General features: G+C 35.3%; 1 protein-coding gene across 5 annotated transcripts in view; it reads right to left on the reverse strand.

Annotated features, from left to right (window-relative positions):
• Positions 1-23,048, reverse strand: part of DPYD (dihydropyrimidine dehydrogenase) — an 833,094-nt gene that overhangs the window by 779,082 nt on the left and 30,964 nt on the right. For 4 of the 5 annotated variants that reach the window (XM_059375484.1, XM_059375483.1, XM_059375480.1 and 1 more), the window contains exon 2: positions 12,573-12,683. The exons of the other annotated variant lie outside the window; for it this stretch is intronic. In XM_059375484.1, coding sequence (XP_059231467.1) covers positions 12,573-12,683 — 111 coding nt within the window. The remainder of the gene's footprint in view (positions 1-12,572; positions 12,684-23,048) is intronic. 5 annotated transcript variants of the gene reach the window in all.

Raw genomic sequence — 23,048 nt, forward strand, 5'->3', positions numbered from 1 at the left:
ACTTAGCCGGAAGTTTTTTCCAGTTCCACTTAAACCCTGACTAGGTAACTACACTCCATCCTAATCAACAATAAAGTTAGTTTAAGCAAAAAGAAAAAGAAGGAGCACCTGGATGGCTCAGTGGGTTAAAGAAAAAAGAAAAAGAAAAAGAAAAAGAACCATCACTTAACCATTATAAAATTTCAAACAAAGAAGAGCAAAATAAAAGTAACAGAGCTGATGGCTGACAATTACAAACGAGTTTAATTTGTGTGTCACATGGATATGGAGAAAGTTGTGATCAGTGTGAAATAAATAATTAAAGCAAAGCTCTCTCGTAACAGCCTCAGGAAATCAAGAGTTAACACTTTTCTTCTTTTTAGTCAATTAACATTTTATTACATATTTCTGCCTGCAGAATAAAGCTCTGACAATACTAGCATAGAATGAAGCACCAAGAAAACACATACACACACAGAGAGAACCTAATATGTGACAAAACTAAATTACAGCATGCCGCAAAGACTCTGCTTTCCTAACCTGATGACATGCACTTCTTATAATGAAATCACCAGACTACAGAACTTCTCAATAAATATAATTATTAATATAATCTCCATCGTTATCAGTGTTATTGTTACATGTACTAGTCTTTGCTGATCTCTTCTCACTACTTGGTACATATCTTCACATTACACTTCAGCCATGCAGTACTGAAGCTGCTTCAGGACCTGGGTTCAGTATGCTCTCTCATCTCAATCTTTCCAGTATATGTTTTCCATTCTAGTGGGATCCCCCTTCTTCTTGTCTTCCTCCTCCATCTGTATTTTCATATTAAATTCTGGTTTCTCAGGGAGGCCAGCCTTGAATACGGAGACCAGATTCCACAGCTGTAATTCCCATCATTAACTACACCTGCAAGGCCTGATTGTGAATGACTTTAATGCCTGTGAAAAAGACTGTAAGTTGTCAGGGCAAGAAAAGTGTTTGTCCCTTTCCCCACCACTTTTCACAGTGGCAGGCATATAGTAAGTAGGTCTGCCATTAATTTTGTAATTAATGGAACTGTACAAGGCCGGTTCTATGCAAATATTTATATTATGTAATTCTTAAAATTAGGCAGAAAACTGCTCTGTAGTAGTATTGGAATACAGAAAAATGTGACACTTTAATTCTTTAAGAGGGCTCACTGCTATGAAAAGTAACTTATTTCCAGCCATCGGATTCATGTCCAAAAATATTCAGAAAATGCTTTTAAGAGTTCATATCTCATATACAGACAACAAAAATTAATCAATATTTCATATTTTAACTACTGATTCAGGGTATACTTCATATTCTTAAAGAAATGGAAATGGCTCAAAATTCCCCTTTTGAATTCATAACTAGACTTTAAGACTTCCCATGAGTAATATATTTTATTATTTTAAAATAAATACTGGTTATGTGTCAAAAGATCCCACCCTAATTCCAAAATTACAAAGTCTACATATGTCTAAATGACCACCAGCCAAGATTTTAGGCTCAGAATTCCTCTTCTACTTAAATGTTTATACTCTTTGACAGAGGATTTTTAGTTAATCACATGTCACTGTATATTTTTCCCTCTGCTAAACTTTAAATTTGTATTTTCTTTAAAGAATCAAATAGTTTCTTCAAATTAATGTCTATTCTAACACACATAAAATTAATTACTAAATTTATATCATGATAACTTATAACCTCTCTTAGAAGTATGGAAAAGATTGCCCAATAAAGATCACTTAAAATATACTTATCTAAAAATAAACTTATATTTTTTTTCTAATTCATTACAATGCTCTCAATGCATGTAGCAGGATAACTGTTCTTATAAGTGGTAAACTGGTACCTATCAGATTAATGGTTCCAAAAAATCCAGTAATACATAACGTGTGGTAGCTTTACTCTGAAGTTAAGGTAATGACCGGACAAGCCCACTCAGTTAGCCAGCCTGGAATTCTGGGGCTACCTGTGCCATCCAAAGCCATCTGAGTCTCTATTGCTGGTTGCCAGTTGCGACCCAAGTTTAAGCATTCATGGGAACATCCCTAGGTCCTGCTGGTACCTCCAGAGCAATACAAGTCCTTTGATTTGCAGCTGTTTTCTGGGTCAGTATTACAGTGAGGAAAGTGAGGCATCAATGGCACAAAATTTAAGGAGGTACTCACTTTCAGAGTCTTGCAAATACCATCTAAGTTTCCCAACATGGGATTTTAAATGGCCTTACCTGTCTTTTTTTTTTTTTTTTTTTTTAATTTTAGAGAGAGTCTCAAGCAGACTCCCCACTAAGTCTAACATGGGCTTGATTTTGAGACCATGAGATCATGACCTGAGCTGAAAACAAGAGTCCAATGCTCCAACAACCAAGCCACCCAAGTGCCCCATGTGCCTGTTTTAACCCTTCTTTCTTACTTTCTCTGACCCAAAATAGAAACTTACTCCACCCTCTCTCCCCACCCTGGACTGACCTCATTTGAGAACCTGCTGGATGGAGAATGGGAGATAACCATCAATTCTGTTAAATCCAAATTCAAAATCAGACTTCATGGGATAGGAAAGTTTTACCATAATTTCTCTTCCTCCTAAAATGTGCACATTAGGCAGTGAGGCCAACGGTTTTCATTTCTTGAAGAAAAAGATAAGACTACTGAAATCAATGGGATAAAGAGAGTTTTTCTGAGACTTAAGATGTTGGAAGTCAGCTTTTCAAGGACTCGGAAAGAATCTGAATGGTTGACAATGGATTTAGAAGGAAATGTGTGATGAGTTAAAAGTAAATTTTTATCTCCACTCTTACCTTTTCATATAAACTATATAAATATTTTAAGAATGGAAAGGCAAGATCGAAAAGGGGAGGGCCCAGAAATTTTGGTAGATCCCAGGAAAAAAAGGATCATTGCTTAGCAACTCAGGTTAGACATAGGGGGATGGTAAAGGTACTTGGAGATCATGAGCTAGAGAAGCTATGATGAAGCCCTGGGAGGAGGTGACTAGACTGTGAAGTTTCCTGAGCCCCAGTATTGAGTGGAATATTAGAAGTAACTGTCATGCATTCAAGAGTGACTTAAAAGTAGCACAGAGGTGGGGAACAGAAACAGATCTGGTGAGAATGAAGGATGACTCCACATCCGCCATGACTGGCTATTAATGGAAATACATATTGAAGAATCAGCTGGGCTCACCTCATCTACCACACTTGTCACCAAATTCCATGGAAGTCAGATGTTAACCCAGAGTACTAAGGAGGGGCAAGGAGACCAGCGGGGACAAAAATCCTGAAAGTGACAATGACTAAATTTCAACTCTGAAAAAGCTCAAAACAAAAACTCAGTTTGGTTACAGAAAAAGAAAGGAGGTTATATTTCCTATATGCCCGAGTTTCTAGTCTGATACTTGTATTCTCTATACAAACAATGCATTTTTTTACCTATTGAAGAAGGCATTAAATGGCAAAGAAACTTGGTTTTGGTTGTTTTATTTTATTTTATTTCAGAAACTCCTTCAGGCACTGGGTCTATTTTTGGAAGACTGCTATTGTCAGCAATCAGGCATGCAAGCTCAAGCTTAAGAAGTTGTTTCAAAATATGGTATAAGAAGAGGTGAGGGTAGAACAGGGATGGCTTTCTTACTGTGCATCTGGTCAAAAATTCGTTTAACTTTGGAGTTTAAAAAAAAATTCATATTGTGAATTTGCTATGTATCAACACTGGGACCTGCAGTTTATGTCAAGTTTAACAGAGCCAGGTAGCTGGTTATCGAAGCAAGAATGATTCCACTTTTCTTTCTAAATGAGGTTAAGTGATGACTATATTAACTATGTGTGTTTTTGTCCCTTAATAGTCATGCAAGCTTGAGAAAAAAAAAAAAATGGACCCTGGCACACAAAGTAAACCATAAGGATAATTTCCAAAATATAAAAAACAACTACATTTGGAAATCATGTATTAGAGGGAAAACACATTGACCTGTCCTTCTTTGTAGGAACTCTCTCACGATTCTTTCATGGCTCTCGAATCTCATCCCACATGGTGCTACTTAACTAAATTCTCATCTCCACTGCTCTTGTCATCATGTTTTTCAGGTTCATGCTAAGCCACACCAGAGCCTGAGGCAAAAGGAAAGAGGTACGCTCCTATATACATGTTTTATATGTTTTGGTATTATTTGTCTTGCTTACAAAGTCTTTTGATGCCCCTTATATTTTGTACCTCAAGTCAGTGCCTCACTTGTTTCTCTCTAACCACACCCAAAGTCTCAAAGATCTAAGATTCAAACTCTTCCCACTCTCCACACTCTACCTGGATAACTCTATATGCAGGCCTTTATACCCATATATACTCTGATGACTGAAAATTCTTCATCTCCTTTCCTGAATCATTTTACTGAGCTACCACAAGGGATATTACAAGAAACAAAAGATCACAAACTGAACTCGTGATTTCTGTCTCAATTTATCTTATAAACAACTAAATGCACATATAAAGTAAACTCACAAGTCATATTTATTTTACCTCCTGTTATAAACTGAAGGTTTGTGTTCCCCCCCACTCAGAATTCATATATTGAAGTTCTAACCCCCCAGTGTGATGATATGAAGAGATGAGGCATATTAGAGGTGATTAGGTCATAAAGGTGAAGACCACATGAATGGGATTAGTGCCCTTATAAAAGGGACCCCAAAAAGCTCTCTCATCCCATTTGCTATATGAGTTATCTATCAACCTGGAAGCAGGCCCTCACCAGACACCAAATCTGCCAGTGCTCTGACAGGTTAGACCTCCCAGCATACAGAAGTGTGGGAATAAATGTCTGTTGTTTAAGCCACCAGTCTGATGTTTTTGCTATTGTAGCCCAAGCAGACTGAGACATGTCCTAAATATATTCAAGTTTATCCACTCTCCTACTCACCCACTGTGCTGTCTTCTTTTGTCCACTAGCCTTCTACAATAATCTGAATCTTGCCTCCCATCTTCCTTGTTAAATCCATCTTCTATTATGAAAGTTAGACAAATTCAGCCAAAGGCAAATTTGACCGAATCACAGTGATAATTAAAACTCCTTCGTGATTCTTCCTTTGAAAGAGTACTATTGTTATTTATTGACATTTCAAAAAGAATGTGAGAACTTCTTGGCAAGGTCTATGTCAAATCCATCTTCATTCCACTGTGAAAAGTGACACAATGGTGGCCCATTATCAAAAAACATATATAAAACAAACAAAAATAGTGACAAGATTGTGAACCTTACACAGGAAAACAGTAACAATTTATGAAAACCTATATATTACTGTGGTCATTTCTTAGAATGAAAAAAAAAAGTCAGTGATTAATTTTTACATAGTTTTACTTAAAAAGTTCTGGTGCCAGACTACATGAGTGCAACCTCTGATTCTACCATTCAATAGCGGAATCCTGGATAGGATGTCTAATAATTGGCTGTCTTTAACTGCCTTCCCTTTTTATTCTCACCGAGTTTTCTGATTTGTAACATTTTCGGATCTTCAAAAATTGCTAATGGAAAATGAGTGCAAAATATTTATGCAATTAGGACAGTTCAACATTTTTTAAAATGGCAAAAATAAACAGCAGTTATAGAACACCTGCTTAAAAAATACTGGAAATAACTGCTTCGTGCTTCATTAACCAGTATAAACACATTTGCCAGTTTAAATCCCCTACTGAATTCAGAATTTCCAATTAGTACTAGAATGATATCAAACTGCCAAGGGAAGAAATTCCTGGGTTAAAAAAAAAAAAAATTCAGAATTTCCATTCGCAGTGCTCTTTTACAGGTCAAACAGATGCCTGTCTTCTAAGAACCCTATAAATTTGTTTATTGGGGCACCTGGGTGGCTCAATGGGTTAAAGCCTCTGCCTTCAGCTCAGGTCATGATCCCAGGGTCCTGGAATCAAGCCCCACATCAAGCTCTCTGCTCAGCAGGGAGCCTGCTTCCTCCTCTCTCTCTCTCTGCCTGCCTCTCTGTCTACTTGTGATTTCTGGCTGTCAAATAAATAAGTAAAATCTTTAAAAAAAATAAAATAATTTTTTTAAAAAAATTGTTTACCAAAACTAAACCTACATCTATTTTAATAGACAATTTTAGACTATAATTTGTAATTTATTCATCTCTAAGTGCCATTCAGTACAGGGCCTGAAATATGGTTGTTTTTAGGACCAAATGGACTTCTTTAAAAGAAAGGCGTATAGGGACAGAAAACTATGCAATCTCAAGAAAAACTTCTTCCCTGGGAATTTAAAGAAACACAACCCACAACCCTGATGCACATATGCAAAGAGTGATAAGTCAGTGATCATCTGAACTAAATCAAAACAAAATTGTAAAGCCAAAGCAAAATCGTTAGAAAATGAAACAAAATAAGCATAGATAAATAACACCTTTGTATTTGGTGGTCAGCAATTAAGCTGAAAATGATCTCTTTGGCTATCTTCAGAAATGATATAAGATTATTGGTTAAAAAAAAAATTGGACAACCACTACAACCCATATTTTTCTTACTTTGATGATTCTATTCCAATATCCTTACTTGTCTTTCCTAAAGAAGCTAGGTGATATCCTGAAGAAGATGCATTAGATCCAGATGACCTGAATTCTAGATCTGGCTGCAACACTAAGTGATTTCAAAAAGCTTAAGTAAATCATTTAGCATTTTCAGCCTCATCCATAAAACAAGGAGACAAATTTGAGTTGTCCATTCACATCGTGGTAAAAACCAAATGTAATATGCAAAGGTACTCTCGAAACTGTACAGCACTATACAAGAAAAATGTAATTCTTATGTCTAATATATAAGGAATACATAAAAGAATGGTCATATTCATTCATGCATTCTTTCAACAGATATTTAGTGAGCACCAGGTGTTCTAGAAACTGGGAACACAGATTATGAAACAGAACACACGATGAACAAAACACAAAAATCACTGCCCTCTTGGACTTTATATTCCAGTGGAAAAAGACAAAAAATAAATTAGTGAATGAAAAACAGAGTATATCAGTAATAAGCACTAGAAGAAAAATTAGGTAGATAAGTCTAAAGAGAGCTCAGAATGGGGCAGTCTTAGAGTTCTAAATAAAGTGGCTGGAGAAGGTCTTGCTGAGGTGACAACTGTACAAAGGAAATGGTGCAAACTCCATGTGAGCTGAAAAACCACTGAAAGATTCTGAGCACAGGAATTTTAAAAGGATTTCTCATGTGTATTAAGACAAGATTCTACCAGGAAAGGCGTAAGCACAGAAACTGTTTCAAGGCTATTGAAACAAACCAGATGAGAGATAATGGTACGGGCTTAGAAACGTTGGTAGTGGTGAAGGTGGTGAGAGGTGATAAGAGTCTGGATATAGACAGCATTTAAAGTGAAGAGAAAAAATGAGATCACCAACATAATGAGCCTCGGAAAGAGAGAGAATGATCTAAGCCTTGGGCACTCTAATATTCAGGGGTGAGAAGATGAACAAAGAAGCCAAGGAAATGCTTAATAAAGGAGTCTGATGTCCTGCAATCGAAGAGAAAGAAAATATTTTAGGAAGGAGAAGGAGACTTTTTGTATCAAGCGCTGCTCATTAATACCCCAAGATTTGACTGTTTGTCTAGCAATTTAAATTGATTTTCCCTAAAAGCATAATTTGAGACAGGGATTTGCGTACAGGTGATTTACGGTAAGTCCTACTGAGGAAAAGTATAAGAGGGCTTTGTAAAGCAGGGTGGGAAGGAGGGAAACTTGCAGAGCAAGGATGCAGTCAATGATACTGTCTAGTCATAGCCAGAGCAACTGGGCAAGGCTCAGGAACATAATAGCCCACAAGAGTTCTTGTCCCTGCCTTGAAGCGAGTAGGCTGACCTCCTTCAGGATATTGTCTTTGTCTTTAGTTTTCGGGAGCTGAATTATGACATATCTTGCTATAGATTTCTTTGGGTTTCACTTGGGTTTTTGAATCTATAGGTTTAAATTTCCTGCCAAATTGGGAAGTTTTTACCCTTTATTTCCTTTCTAGCATTTTTGAGCCCTTCCCTCTTTCTTCTCTTCCTCTGGATAGGAGCAGAAGTCCAGTGGTCTCTCCACTGACATCACACAGGTGAGTGGAGATATGGACCCACTCGGTTACTAGCTAGCTAATGGGGATCAAAGTACTGGCTCCCTAATCTTTCCACCCAGGCCAGGTATTTGGTTCACAGTTTTTCTTGCTGTGTTTGGCTAGAGTAGAGAAATTACTATCTGAAGGGTTTTGGTCTTGCTAGACTGTTCCTTCCCTGTTATTTTGGTTAGAGAGAGCAGAGTTTTGTTCGGACTTGTGTGTGTGTGTGTTTGGGGGGCATAGGGGTAGGTGGGTGGGTGTGTGCATCCATGCACACACAGTTATCACTGCCGGTTCTCCAATTTCTTTAGCTCCAAGACTGGGATATTTTTTCATTTTATTTATCTATTTTACTATTTCCATTTTTTTCCCAAAACAGATGTTTGATTTATTTTTACTTTTAAATTTAATTAATTAATTAATTTAAGTAAGCTCTACACCCAATGTGGGGCTTCAATGAATGATCCCAAGATCAAGAGTCAGATGTTCTACTGACTGACCCAGCTGAGCACTCCTTACCAAGACTGGGATAAATGCAGAAAAAAGGAACCCAGGGAACTCACTACTATTTCATTCTTTAGGTTGCATTTCTCTAGGTAGGTGACTTTCTCTCTACCTTTCAAAATCTTATGTTTGCTTTATATACACATAAGGTTTTTTAATTTTGATGAGTGATTATAACACATAAGTATGAAAATTTACATATTAAAATATAAATCATATCTTTTGGTTATACTTTTAATCAATTCTTCATGCAAACACAAAGAGCATACTAATGAAAAGGAAAGGAATTACATTCTTTAACTTCACTGAGGATAACTTTCAAACCTAGCTCTATCGTTCCACTTTGGGTATGAATTTCACTGCTCTTTTTTAATACAAGTGTGTCAAATAGAATTTTCAAAATGGTATAAACTCAGACCAATAAAACTGATCTTACAAACTGAGATGATTAGATGATTTTCCACTAATACTTGCTTATCATAGAAAACTTGAAGCAAACAGAAGTACTAACAAAACAAAGCTAATCACTATTAACATTCCATTATATTTTCTTTTTCTATGTGTCTTGGTGTGGGTGTATGTGTGTGTGTGTGTGTGTGTGTGTGTAACTGCACACAACCATTCTTAAATATAATGTTCATGACTTTTCCTTGTAATATAGATTGTATTTTTCCAGATTATTATTTTAAAAAAATTTCCACAATTGCACAATTTTCCACTGAATGGATCTGCCCTAATTTATTTAACCACAACTCATTGGATGCAATTCAGTGGGTTTTCTCCCACATTTTTCTCTACCAAATAAGTAACATAGGGATAAGTTTCTTTCCACTTATTTCTTTACCTACATACCTAGTTCTTTGTTTAGAATAGTTTACTAGAAGATGAATTATTGGGTTGTAAGTGATAATTTAAAGATACTGTTATGGACGTAATTATGTCCCCCACAAATTCATATGTTGGAGTCCTAACCTCCAGTACCTCACAGTGTAAGTGTATTTGGAGATAGTCTTTTCAGAGGTAACTGAATAAAAACGAGTTCATTAGGCAGGACCCTAATCTAACATGATTAGTGTCATTATTAGAGAAAATTTGGACATTGGGACATACAGAGAAAAAGACCACATGAATACACAAGGAAAAAGCAGCAGAAAAGCCTCAGAAGAAAACCACCCTCTCAGATTTCTAGCCTCCAGAACATTGATAATTTCTGTTCTTTAGGCCACCAATTAATGGTACTTTGTTACGGCAGCCCTAGCAAACTAAACACAGGTGTTAATGAATATTGTCAAAGATACTGTCAAACTGCTTTTCTCAGAATTTGTGCCAATATATACTGAATGGAGAAAACCCATCTCACTGCATCTTTGCCAATAATTTATATACATATATATATATAAAGTTTATATTTTATATTATATAAATAACATAAAATAAAATATAAAAATGAAATACTTTTCTATTTTTATATATTTTTGTTTTTTATATTTATAAAAATAAAAAATAACATATATTTATATGTAATATTATATATTATTTGTATGTACACACATATGGTAAAATTAAACAGTTTACAGCTTAATATTTTAGAACAAAATGCTAATTTCATAAAATAAAAGTAATAAAAATGATAACAAAGAAAGCCTCTCTTTCTCAGTAAAACCTTATTCTTTCTCAATAAAGGTTTCTCAGTACATACATACATGTATTGTATGTATGTATGTATACATGTATACATATGTATAAACATATGTTTACCATACATAGCTTAATAATATATAAATGTGACCTTGGAAAAGAAGTCATATAATTTTTCTGGATCAGAGTTCTCATACCTTTAAAATGATTTAGACTTAATAATCTTTGAGGGTTTTCTAACTTTAAAATTTACATGACTTCTTTAGTCACATCATAATAAAAGATCATGCCTTAGAGGGGTGCCTGGGTGGCTCAGTGGGTTAACCATCTGCCTTTGGCTCAGGTCATGATCCCAGAATCTTGGGATCAAGCCCCACATCGGGCTCTCTGCTCAGCAGGGAACCTGCTTCCCTTCCTCTCTCTCTGCCTGCCTATCTGCCTACTTGTGATCTCTGTCTGTCCTTACATATAAATAAATCTTATATTTATATAAGAATAAACCTTATATTTATATAAGAATAAACCTTATATTTATATAAGAATAAACCTTATAAACCTTACAAATAAATAAAATCTTAAAAAAAAAATGATCATGCCGTAGAGTCACTCTCTTACTTGATCTAATGATCTAATTTGGATCACACTAGTCTCCTTTCAGAGACCACATGGTGGAAAGCAAAACTCACCCAAATGGTACAAAAAAAAAGTGAACTCCAAATTCAGGTTTGCTACTAAGTGGCTGTGTTATCACCTCAAGTCGCATTGTCTCTTTGTATTTCTATTTCCTTTTTTCATTTAAAAACCTTTGCTGAGTGCTCAGTGACAAAAAAAAAATTTAAAAATCACATGAATACATACATACACATCTGTACACATAGTTCAATTTCCATCATCAAAGAGTTAATATGTAAGGAAGAAAGAAGTACATAAAAAATAAACTAGAATCATTACATTAGACAGTATAAGCAAAGCACTAAAAAGGCCAATGCAAATAAACTTGTGCTATTAATTGTTTCACTAACTGACCTGAGAAAATTAATTTTGGGGAAATTAATTTTGAGAAATTGGGTAAAAAGGAAATCGCTTTCCTAATTTACAAATGTATACCCCCTAAAATGGTATTTTAAACACTGCCTTCAAGGTTGTACTTAATCCCCATGTATGGCTTCCAAGTGCCAGACTAATGTAACCTCATAGGATCAGCTAAATAACATTTCAGCCACCAGTAATCTCAGACATTTTTGCTCCTGTACCTCACTTTGAAATATTCAATGTTCACAGTGTCCCCCAAATACTGTTCATATATTCCCCAAAGGCATTATCCTACAACAGTCTGTATATACCAATGTATTCTTCTTCAGTTGAACTATATCTGTAATATGGAAACACTACTGTGTCCTTGTGTTATTATACAAAACAATTTTTAAAGGTTTTAATTAAGCTTTTTTCATTATGATAAATATACTCTTTAATCTGCATCACCTATTTTACCTCCTCCCCACCCATCAATCTCCCATCTGGGAACCATGAGTTTGTTTTCAAAAGTTAAGAGTCTGGTTTTTGGTTTGCCCTTTTTTCCTTTGCTTGTTTGTTTTGTTTCTTAAATTCCATATATGAGTGAGATCACATGGCATTTGTCTTTTTCCAACTGACTTATGTTGCTTAGCACTATACTCTCTAGCTCTCACCATGTCATTGCAAATGGCAAGATTTCATTCTTTTTTAGGGTTGAATAATAAATATTCCATTGTTTATATACACCACATTCCCTTTATCCATTCATCTATCAACAGACACTTGGGCTTTCTCCATAGTTTGACTATTGTAAATAATGTTGCAATAAACATAGGGGTGTATGTATCTTTTCAAATTAGTGTTTTCATATTCTTTGGGTAAATACACAGTAGTGGAGTTACTGGATCTATAATAATTCCATTATTCTTTGTTTCAGAAACCTCCATACTCTTCACAGTGCCTGTACTAGTCTGCACTTCTACCAACAGTGCAAGAGGGTTCCTTTTCCTCTACATTCTTGCCAACACATTGTTTCTTGTGTTTTTGATTTTACAAAACAATTTAAAAAGAAATCTTATAGAGTTTTAAGAAAATAAATTTTGGCACCACACTAAATCCATATAATTTTTTAGATGTTTCAATAGATTTTTAAGGAATAAAAGACATTTTTGAAATTTTTTAAATATAAAGTATTTAAAATATGAAAAAATTATAGCTGTACTTTACACATTTTTAATTGTATTTCAAAGTATATGTAGAATCGTGTCCTATAATATATGAGATCTTTTTCAGTGTGAAATCATCTATCAGTTGTACTTACAGTGCAGTTTTTATCAGGATTTCTTTTCCAATGTTTCTTGTCTACTTTCTTGGCTGAAGTGGAACGCAGCGTTGCATGAGTTTGCGTTCGAGGATTTAAAGCCAGGATACTCTGAAGACAGCAAAAACAATGTATAATCATATATATTGGCAACATTTAAAAAAATGAAAATTTAAGGGGGCGCCTGGGTGGCTCAGTGGGTTAAATAAAGCCTCTGCCTTCGGCTCAGGTCATGATCCCGGGGTCCTGGGATCGAGCCCTGCATCAGGCTCTCAGTGGGGAGCCTGCTTCCTCCTCTCTCTCTCTCTGACTACCTGTGATCTCTGTTTGTCAGAGAAATAAATAAAATCTTTAAAAAAAAAAAATTTTAAGGATTTCCCCACACACCCCAAAGACATACTAAAAATGTTTTCTCCTTCTGCTATTATAATTCCACAATAAGCTTATCTAAAGTAATCATTTACTAGGCAATATACTTGTTGATTTTATAAGAATATTGATCATAATATGAAAAATTTAAAAATCACACAAACTATACTAAAGACTTCTTAAGATAAATTTTATTCATAGAATTTACATGAGAATGAGATCAGAAAAGATGGAGATTTCATTTAAACTTGTAATAACAGTAATCTCCATTTTAAGTTTTTAGAATTTACAAACTGCTTTCACATGCAGTACCCAATTTAACCTAATAATAGTTATTATTTCAAAATTTTGGATGAGCAAATAGATTCACGGTGTTTAGGTTACCCACTTGAGATCTCATAATTAATATGCAGAAGGGACTGACTTAGAACATAAGTTCTTCTCATTATTAAGCTTATATTAAAATTCATCCAAAAATAAAGTCTATATTTTACTGTGACTTTGTGAAGCATAAAAGTAGAAGACAAAACCTTTTTAACCACATGTGCAAATACATTAAATGGCACCTGAATAACTCAATAAAGAATGAATTTCAAAGTCCTGTCTTTTTTTTTTTTTTAAGATTTTATTTATTTATTTGACAGAGATCACAAGTAGTCAGAGAGGCAGGCAGAAGAGAGGGGGGAAGCAGGCTCCCTTCTAAGCAGGGAGCCCAATGTGGGGCTCAATCCCAGGACCCTGGGATCATACCTGAGCTGAAGGCAGAGGCTTTAATTCACTGAGCCACCCAGATGCCCCTCAAAGTCCTGTCTTAAGCAAGCATTTAAAAGAAAACCACTAGAGGGACGCCTGGATGGCTCAGTGGGTTAAGCTGCTGCCTTCGGCTCGGGTCATGATCTCAGGGTCCTGGGATCGAGTCCCACATCCGGCTCTCTGCTCAGCAGGGAGCCTGCTTCCCTCTCTCTCTCTCTCTCTGTCTGCCTCTCTACTTGTGATCTCTCTCTGTCAAATAAATAAAAAATTTTTTTAAATCTTTAAAAATAAATAAATAAAAGAAAATAAAAGAAAACCACTAGAGATCTTCTAGAATGGGGTGGTATGAAAACCTCTGCAGATCAATTCCCCAGCAAAACAAACATACTGATAAAAATTAGCAAAAATAAGAGCCCTTTAAGATCTCCAGAAGTCGTGCTAAAGTCAAATAGCAATTGAAGAAACAGTTATTTCAAGAAAAACCTACTAAAACTTGGTAATAGTGAAGGTATATTGGAGGGATGATCTGTCCACCCCACCCCTCTTGCTCCCCTCTCAGCATGACAGAAATTCCACCTCAAGAGAGTGCAGCCAAGAACACAAGGGTCCATCTGCCCCAGCTTCCAATTGTGGTATGTCTCAGAGAAGGGCAGACTATTAGTATTTCTCACCCCCAACTCCTCCCACTCACACCCTTCTCCCCATCCATTATACAGCTACTAAACTCCACAAAGTGCAGCTGAGATGTCAGGAGCTACCTTGGTTCACCCTGTTCCCATTCATAGAACAGAGGCTCTACCTGAGGAACAGCATACCAATAACGCAGGGGTCCTGATCACCCTCATCTCAACTTGCTCACTATTTGGAATTAATATACCAGGAGAAGCAAACTGAGATCAGAAGCTACTGCCCATACTCATACTCTACACATACAGCAAGAGTGTCAATCTGAAAGAAACAGGCCACTAAAACCACCCCTAGCTCTGTAGCTGTGGCTTAGAGACTTTTCACAGCACAAGAAGCATGCCATAAGAAATTGACTTTATTAGAATCAGTAGGTAGGAAAGTTCAAGCCTATGGTTACTCCCAAAACAATAAATAGTTTCATGGCAAACAAGAGGAGGGTGACAGCTTCATGAGAGCAATCAACTAAATCATAAAGCAGATAGTTTACCACAGAGAACCACAAAAAGAAATGGTTAAGAACAGCTCCCCTAAGGTCACAGGAAACCTCAAAGACTCACTTCAAAAACTATCCCTGCAAGGGGCCCAAATTTAATTGACTTACACTGTGGAACAATCTATATCCCAGAGCACTGTCAAAAATAATAGAACAATCAGCCAACAATCAATGAAAACCAAGAGCTGGGTGTAATACCAATAGAGGTGAGCAGTTGAACAACAAAAACAAAACAACAACAAAAGGAGACAAGGCATATAGAGCCCTGATAAAACCACTAGTATCCCAGAGTAATTGTACACAAGCTCAAGACTTCATCCTATGCAAGTACAATCAGAAGTTCACACCTCAGGGGAAAGAGACTTCCCAAAAATAGTCCATCAAGTCACTAAACAAATAGGCAAACACCAATAAGGCCCATCTTTGAGAGGAGGTGGTTAATATCCAGAATATAGTGTTTTATCTAAAATGTTTACTTTTCGATAAAAAAAAAAATTATAAGACATTCAAAGAAACAGGATTATGTGATCCACACAAGAAAAAAAGCAAACAACAGAAACCCCCTCCAGAGGGAGCAGGTGTGAAATTCAACACACACAAAAAAAACTTTATCTATATAGTACATTCTACCCAACAACAGCAGAATGCACATTTTTCTCAGGTATACACAAAACATTCTCTAGGATGGACCATAACCTAAGCCATAAAACAAGCCTCAATAAATTTTTAAAACCATACAAAGTAGTTCTCCAACCATAATAGAATGGAATCAAATATCAATAATGAAAGAAATTTGGGAAATTCACAGACAACATAGATGAACATAGTTAACATTAAGCTGAGAGAGCCCAGTTATAAAACAGCACATATTGTATGACTTCATTTATATAAAATGTCCAGAGCAGGTAAATATACAGAAACAGATAACAGACTGTGCTTGCCAGGGAAGGGGGAACTAGGGGGAAATGAAGAAACTGACAAAGGGTACTTGGTTTCCTTTTGGGGTGATGAAACTGAGGGTGGGGGTGGCAACACAACTCTATGAATAGACGAATAGCTTTTGAATTCTATACTTTGTGTGAGTGAATTGTACAGTATGTGAATTATACCTCAATAAAGCTGTTATCAAATAAATAGTCACTAAATTCTACGTTCAGCAGATTTCACTGTGTACTATATTCACCCTAATAAACATCACTGGAACTTAATTTATTAGCCCAATATAAATGATGATTATTTTTAGCAATTCCTATATATGACAGACATGAAATTTCTTCAGAATCTACCAATTTAGATGTCTAGGTTTTCTGGACAACAAACATCAAGTAGAGCTATTAGTTTTATGGTTTTAAATGACTCATTCCTTATGATGAAATAATGATAAAACAACATATTAGTAAGAGCCAATACTAGAAAATATAACATTATTTTTATACAAAAAAGTTAAAAATACTTTCTTATTATAAAATAAATGTTTTTTTGTCATTATTTAACCTCGAGCCATTACTAATCTCATACATTAATTCAAGCTGATGAATACAAAGATGCATTTTTTACAGGTAGATATTGTGACAAACATGTAAAGGAAAAAAAATCCTGGGTAACAGGCAAGATGGTTCCATTTATTTTAGCTTTTACTTCACAATCCATATTGTGATAAATGATTGTGTTTATCTATGTCAGCATAGTAATGTAATTTTTGAGAATAAACATTCTGAATGCAATTTATTGGCTGCTTATCACAGTAACTTTTCTTTTACATAGCATAAGTAGAAAGTATAACATAACATGAAATATTGGGTTAACCTTTTACGAAAAGGCAGTGAGTTGAATTCAATGGATCTTGGGTAAAAATAAATTGGATTGTGGAGAATAGTTACCAAGAATTTGACTTAATATCCCAAATGAAAAGTGATATAACATAAAAATTCAAGATATAAGTGGATGAGGGCTGTTAAAAACAATTTCCAAAGCAAGACATTTTAAAATTAAAAGTCAATATCATCAATAACTAAATAGCTGGCAGAATAATATAGGAGAGTTCTGAATTGCATTCTTCCTAAGAAATGACCAAAGCCAGATCCTACCAGGGTTGCAGAGTCCACTCTCCCAATAAATTCAGCACTTTGAAAGACCTGTTAACCCTTTCAGATATAAGGCTTATACTGATAGAGGGGATTTTTCTACCTTCAAAGAATTTGGCCTTTGGCTTTCCCAATCATCTTCAGTAAAACAATAAAAATGTACTGGTGATTCTAGAAGCAAAACAAACAAACAGAAAACAAAAACCAGAATCTGAGAAATTTTCCCTATGCCATTTAGTTTAAGAAATGATAGAATATGATCCAGACACAGATTTATATGTGAGAGCAAATCAGGTTTATGTGTTGTCACTGTGTTGTCTATCAACACTATTCTGGGAAGTGCTGTGAAGAATGCCACAACATACAAGCTAAAATTCTGCATTTGAGGAGACTCTATTTACTCGCATAAAGGGCACAAAGAGGAGGCCTCACTTCACAAATAAAAGCATTAAGAATTAGAATAAAAATACTGGAACTGCAGTATTATTTGAGAGCTTGAATTCCAATCACAGGAAGCCAGTTGGCCAAAATGTCCTCTTTCTAAAAATATGGCTTTGTTTTATATCACAATATCAGTTATCTAAACATAATGCATCATTAAGCTTTCCTCATCCGCTGCATTTTAAATTATAAACAAATGTTTCCTCTTCATTCCTGGCCACCACTGTAATCCTGAGCCATTAACATGTTACACACATACTGACATTTTAAATTTAGAGGCTGAACTTGGTAAATCAGATTTTAGCTTATTTAGATTATGCTTAAATTCTGCCTTTGATGGCTTCTTCTGGGTCTTCCATAAATTGTCTCCTTCTTCCCATTCCATCAGATCAAAATTTTTAAAAAAAAGAATAAAAACCATGTTTTTCTCATTTTTTTCATAACTGGACATAAGTATCTTCATTTCAATAAAACATTTTATTGTGCTATCATTTTTTTCTCGATAAATATTCTTAACTAAAAGGAAAATGGAATTATCTATTGACTGATACTTTTGTTCAGTATCTGTTCCTTCATCCAGGCAACAATCTAACGAATGTTGATCAATGAAGATCTGAACTTTACATTACTTACTCGCTTTACAGCCTCTTGCTTACAAGCCCTGATCTCAACCAATTATACCACCCTTTCCCATGTCCATCATTAGTCAAAGTGTAGTATGAGTTTAAGTATCTTTAGGAATTCACAAAGGCACCTTTGGTTCTTGAATAAGCTCAGACCTAATAATGATTCACTCTCCTACTGGGTTGCAAGCAGAAGTAGAGAGAACGCAGCTTCATTTTGCATCCTATACCAACACTCAAGATATAAATTAGTCTGAAGTCTGAAAACCTTGGAAATCCATGCTAATCATTCCTGGTCAGGGACTCTCAGATTTTCTTAATTACTATTATTATCATTTAATGCACTTCTATTCTTTGGCCAACCTCTAGACTTCTTTTCCCTTAGGTTGAAGTACCTTTTGAAGTAAATTTCTTTGATCCTTTTCTTTTTTTTCATTTACCAGCTCTACACAAAGGCCAATTTTCCCTTTATGCAAATGTTTAAGTCACTGTAGTAAATAAATAATCAATGAAGGAGTTTATGATAGTTCTGAATCTTAAAACTTTCATTTTATTAAGTATTCACCAAGCAATATACATAACATCTGAACTTAAATTTGGGTTTAGGTTTTAGCTCTACTATTTTTCCTGGGTATTTAAACTCTCAATCCCTGTACTTCTTCAACAATAAAATGGTGATTAGGAATGTACCTTCCTTTTCATAGGGTTCTTTTGAGGATTAAATAAAATGATACACAGGGGGATGGGGTAACTGGGTAATGGGCACTAAAGAGGGCATGTGATCTGATGAGCACTGGGTGTTACATGCAACTAGTGAATAATTGAACACTACACCAAAATCTAATGATGTACTATGTGCTGGCTAATCGAATTTAAATTAAAAAATAAATAAATAAAAATAAATAAGATGATACATGAAAATGTCTAGAACGTGTATGCTATGAATGCTTAATTCCTGTTGTCAGTTAGTATGCGACAGAACTAGATTTTAGGTTCCATTCACCCAAAGTATATTCATATTCTTATACTGCCAATTTTGAATATATACAAGGGAATCATTTTCTTTAAGTACAGGAGTATAGAAAAAGATAAAGGAAACAGGTGAAAAGTTAACTATAAATGAGATAGTAAGAAAAAAATAGAGTTGTATCCAGGTGAAACCAAATCATTGGTCCTGAACTTATCTGTGCCCTAAGCCTACAATTTCAAAGGGAGACTGCCTGAAAATGCAATAAGCTCTTCACAAATGAAAATGGCAGTGGGGAAGGGTCATGAAATTCAAATATAGATTTTTAAAATCCACTACACATAAATAGAAATGCAGATATCATTTTATAATACATACAACAGTATATAACCCATGGACCTTTGTTCTAAACATGTTTAGGTGAATTCACATTACAATTCCTTCCAGAGAAAGGTCAGACCAAAAGTGATGAATTTATAAAACATCAAAAAACTCATCAACTGGAAATGAATGAGCCCCTTCAGAATGCTAGTCCTTTTGCCTAGGGAATCTGATTCATTTCTACTGAACAAATAGTTAACACAAATAAAATAGTTTAAGCATCTTAAAACATCCCATTCATCATGTCCTTCTTTAACTAAATGAGGGAAGGTCAGCTACATGAAGTTGTTGCCTGCATTTCAAGGCCCAGTATGTGACTCTCCTTTGCTTATAAAATACACACCATACACCATGCACCTCAGTGTTCTTTACGTATAATAAGTGCCTTTTTATTGTCTTTCATAAATAACTGAGAACTCAAAAACAGGAACAATTACTTACACATCTGATATTAATATGACAATTCCCAATACAAAACAGAGCATGCAAGAGTGGTGACTAATTCTGACTTAGACGCTGTATTAGTCAGCTTGGGCTGCTATAAAAGAATGTCACAGGGGTGCCTGGGTGGCTCAGTGGGTTGAAGCCTCTGCCTTCGGCTCAGGTCATGATCCAAGGGTCCTGGAATCGAGCCCTGCATCAAGCTCTCTGCTCAGTGGGGAGCCTGCTTCCTCCTCTCTCTCTTTCTTTCTCCCTGCCTCTCTGCCTACTTGTAGATCTCTGCCTGTCAAATAAATGGATAGAGTCTTTAAAAAAAAAAAAAAAAAAAGAATGTCACAGAGGGGCACCTGGGTGGCTCAGAGGCTCAGATAGTTAAGTGTAAGACTCTTGATTTTGGCTCAGATCCTGATCTGTGTCATGAGATGGAGCTCTGCACTGGACATGGAACCTGCTTAAGATTCTCTATCTCTCTCTCCCTCTCCCGCTGCCCTGTTCCAATTCCACCCCCACCCTGCTGGTATGTGCACTCTCTCTCTTAAAAGAAAAAAAAAAAGGGGGGAGGGGTCTCTAGACTGAGTAAGTTGAACAAAAGACATTTCTTTTTCACAATTCTGGACGCTGGGAGTTCCAAGCAGGTGCTGACCTATTCTGTTACTAGTAAGAGACCACTTCTCCCTGGTTTGCAGAAAGTCACCTACTCTCTTTGTCCACACAGGGCACAGAAAGACAGAGAGCTCTCTTGAGTCTTTCCTTATAAAGGCACTAATCCCAATGTGAGGGCCCACCCTCAGGGCCCCATCTAACCTAATTACCTCCCAAAGGCCCAATCTCCAAATAATATGGATTGAATGTTAAGGCTTCAACACACAAAATTTTTATTTTAAGATTTTATTTATATATTTGGCAGAGAGAGAGAGTACAAGCAGGGGGAGCAGCAGAGGAAAAGGGAGAAGCAGGCACCCCACTGAACAGGTAGCCCTATGCACGGCCCAATCCCAAGAGCCTGGGATCACCTGAGCCAAAGGCAGATGCTTAATGGACTGAGCCAGGTGCACCAATACAAAATTTGAACCACCCAGGTGCACCAACACGGATTAGTCCATAATCATTATGGAAAATTTTCTACTTTCTGTAGATCCGTGCAAATCTGTAAATACTGGGAATTAACTTACAAGATAGACTTATCTTAAGATTATAAACAGTAACACATTGAATTTATACCTTTATTTTATGAAGAAGAGACTTTGGTGGGGCACGGGAAGGACAGGCAAAATGGACGAAGGAGAGCGGAAGACACAAGCTCTCAGTTATGAACAATTTAAGTCACAGGGATGAAACGGTACAGCATAGGGAATACAGTCAATGGTATTATAATAGTGCTGATGGGAGCTACACTTGTGGTGAGCACAGCATAACATATTGACTCAGAGAATCATATGCTGTAGACCTGAAACTAATGTAACAATAGATGTCAACTATACTTCAATAAGAAAAAAGAAGAAACTTCAAAAAACAAAAGCAGTATGATATGGCATTACATAAATTTTAAAAATAAAATAAAAACAAAGAAAAAATAAAAATAATAAAATAAGAAAGAAAATAAAAAGAAAAAAGAAATTAACAATAGTCATTATGTATCCTCTTTTACTCTTTAAGTCATAAGAGTAGCAAAACATTAATAACTTAGATACTAATTTATATACACTTCATATATTTTCATTACAAAATTGAAAACCAAGTATCATATCCAAACACCAAATGATATAAAAAAATAGAAAAAAAGATAAAAACCTGTTAATACAGCCATTTTCTTTAAAAATTTCACTTCTGTAATCATAAACTATTTAATATAATGTTATAAAATATCCATGCATTATATATCTAAATGAAAACCAATATTTGGAAAAGGCATAACTATGAAAATCCATGCTAAAATAGCATCTTATGTTGGCAAGAACTGAATATATACACACACACACACATATCTGTATATATATATGTGTATATATATATGGATATATATGAATCAATATACAGAAATCCAAGATAATATTATGAAGGGAGAAAATTGATAAGGATTATTATATTATCATAAAAAATGCAAAAGTTCACTCGGTAAATGTGACAGTTCATATTCTGGAATTCATGCTTTTTTTATTCAAGAATAATTATTTTATTCTAAAACTTGCTTTGCAGAAATTGTCTCAAAGTAAAATCCGTCTTAGAGAGTCTTTTTAAATAATATAAAAAACTACCATGATTTACCTTTAATCCATTAACTTCTGTGGATAATAAACACTGGTTTTCAAAAGATCTGTGTTTACAAGACCAAGGGTCATTTTAGTTCAAGAGAGGTTTAAGTATAGACCAGCATGCCAAAAGTGACCAGCAAATTGAAAAGCTGGAAAAACAAAACTTAAGAAGAAATAAGGAAGTAGGATCTTGCCCAATTGAGTTTTTTTTTTTTTTAAGATTTTATTTATTTATTTGACAGACAGAGATCACAAGCAGGCAGAGAGGCAGGCAGAGAGAGAGGGGGAAGCAGGCTCCCCGCTGAGCAGAAAGCCTGATGCGATGCGGGACTCGATCCCAGGACCCTGGGATCATGACCTGAGCTGAAGGCAGAGGCTTTAACCCTCTGAGCCACCCAGGTGCCCCAGCCCAATTGAGTTTTAATTTAAAAAAAAAATTAACTAAACTGAGCAGGTACCATGATTTTCATTTTTTATGATAATATAATAATCCTTATTTACACAAAAATGTAGTAAATCAAGGATTGACTAGTTGCCCCTTATGGGTAAAAGCAAAAAGAAAAGATATATGCACTATCAAGTGATTTATATCAGAAACAAGAACTAAAATGATTTTTTAATGATCTATGAAATTTTTTAACTCATTAGTATGAAGGATTATCATAAGATACTTTCTCTTTTAAGAAAGATAAGGTAGAACAAAGAATGTATGGTGAGTTAGGAAGTTGGACTATAATCAGGAAAATAAAACATGTGAAACATGTGAAAACACTTGTATTATTTAAGTTTTAGTTTAATTCTCAACTCTCCATGACTTCTGCACAGCATTCAATATTGTTAATTCACTCCTCTAACCAGAAACTCATCTGCTTTGGTCCTGACCTCATAGTATTAAGATCACTCTTTCTATTCACTATTTTTATTTTTGTAATTTCTACATCCCCTCTTGATCATAATGAAAGGATCTTGGACCTCTACTACATGC

The sequence above is a fragment of the Mustela nigripes genome, chromosome 14 (assembly GCF_022355385.1).
Source record: "Mustela nigripes isolate SB6536 chromosome 14, MUSNIG.SB6536, whole genome shotgun sequence".
Classification (NCBI taxonomy): Eukaryota; Metazoa; Chordata; class Mammalia; order Carnivora; family Mustelidae; genus Mustela; species Mustela nigripes.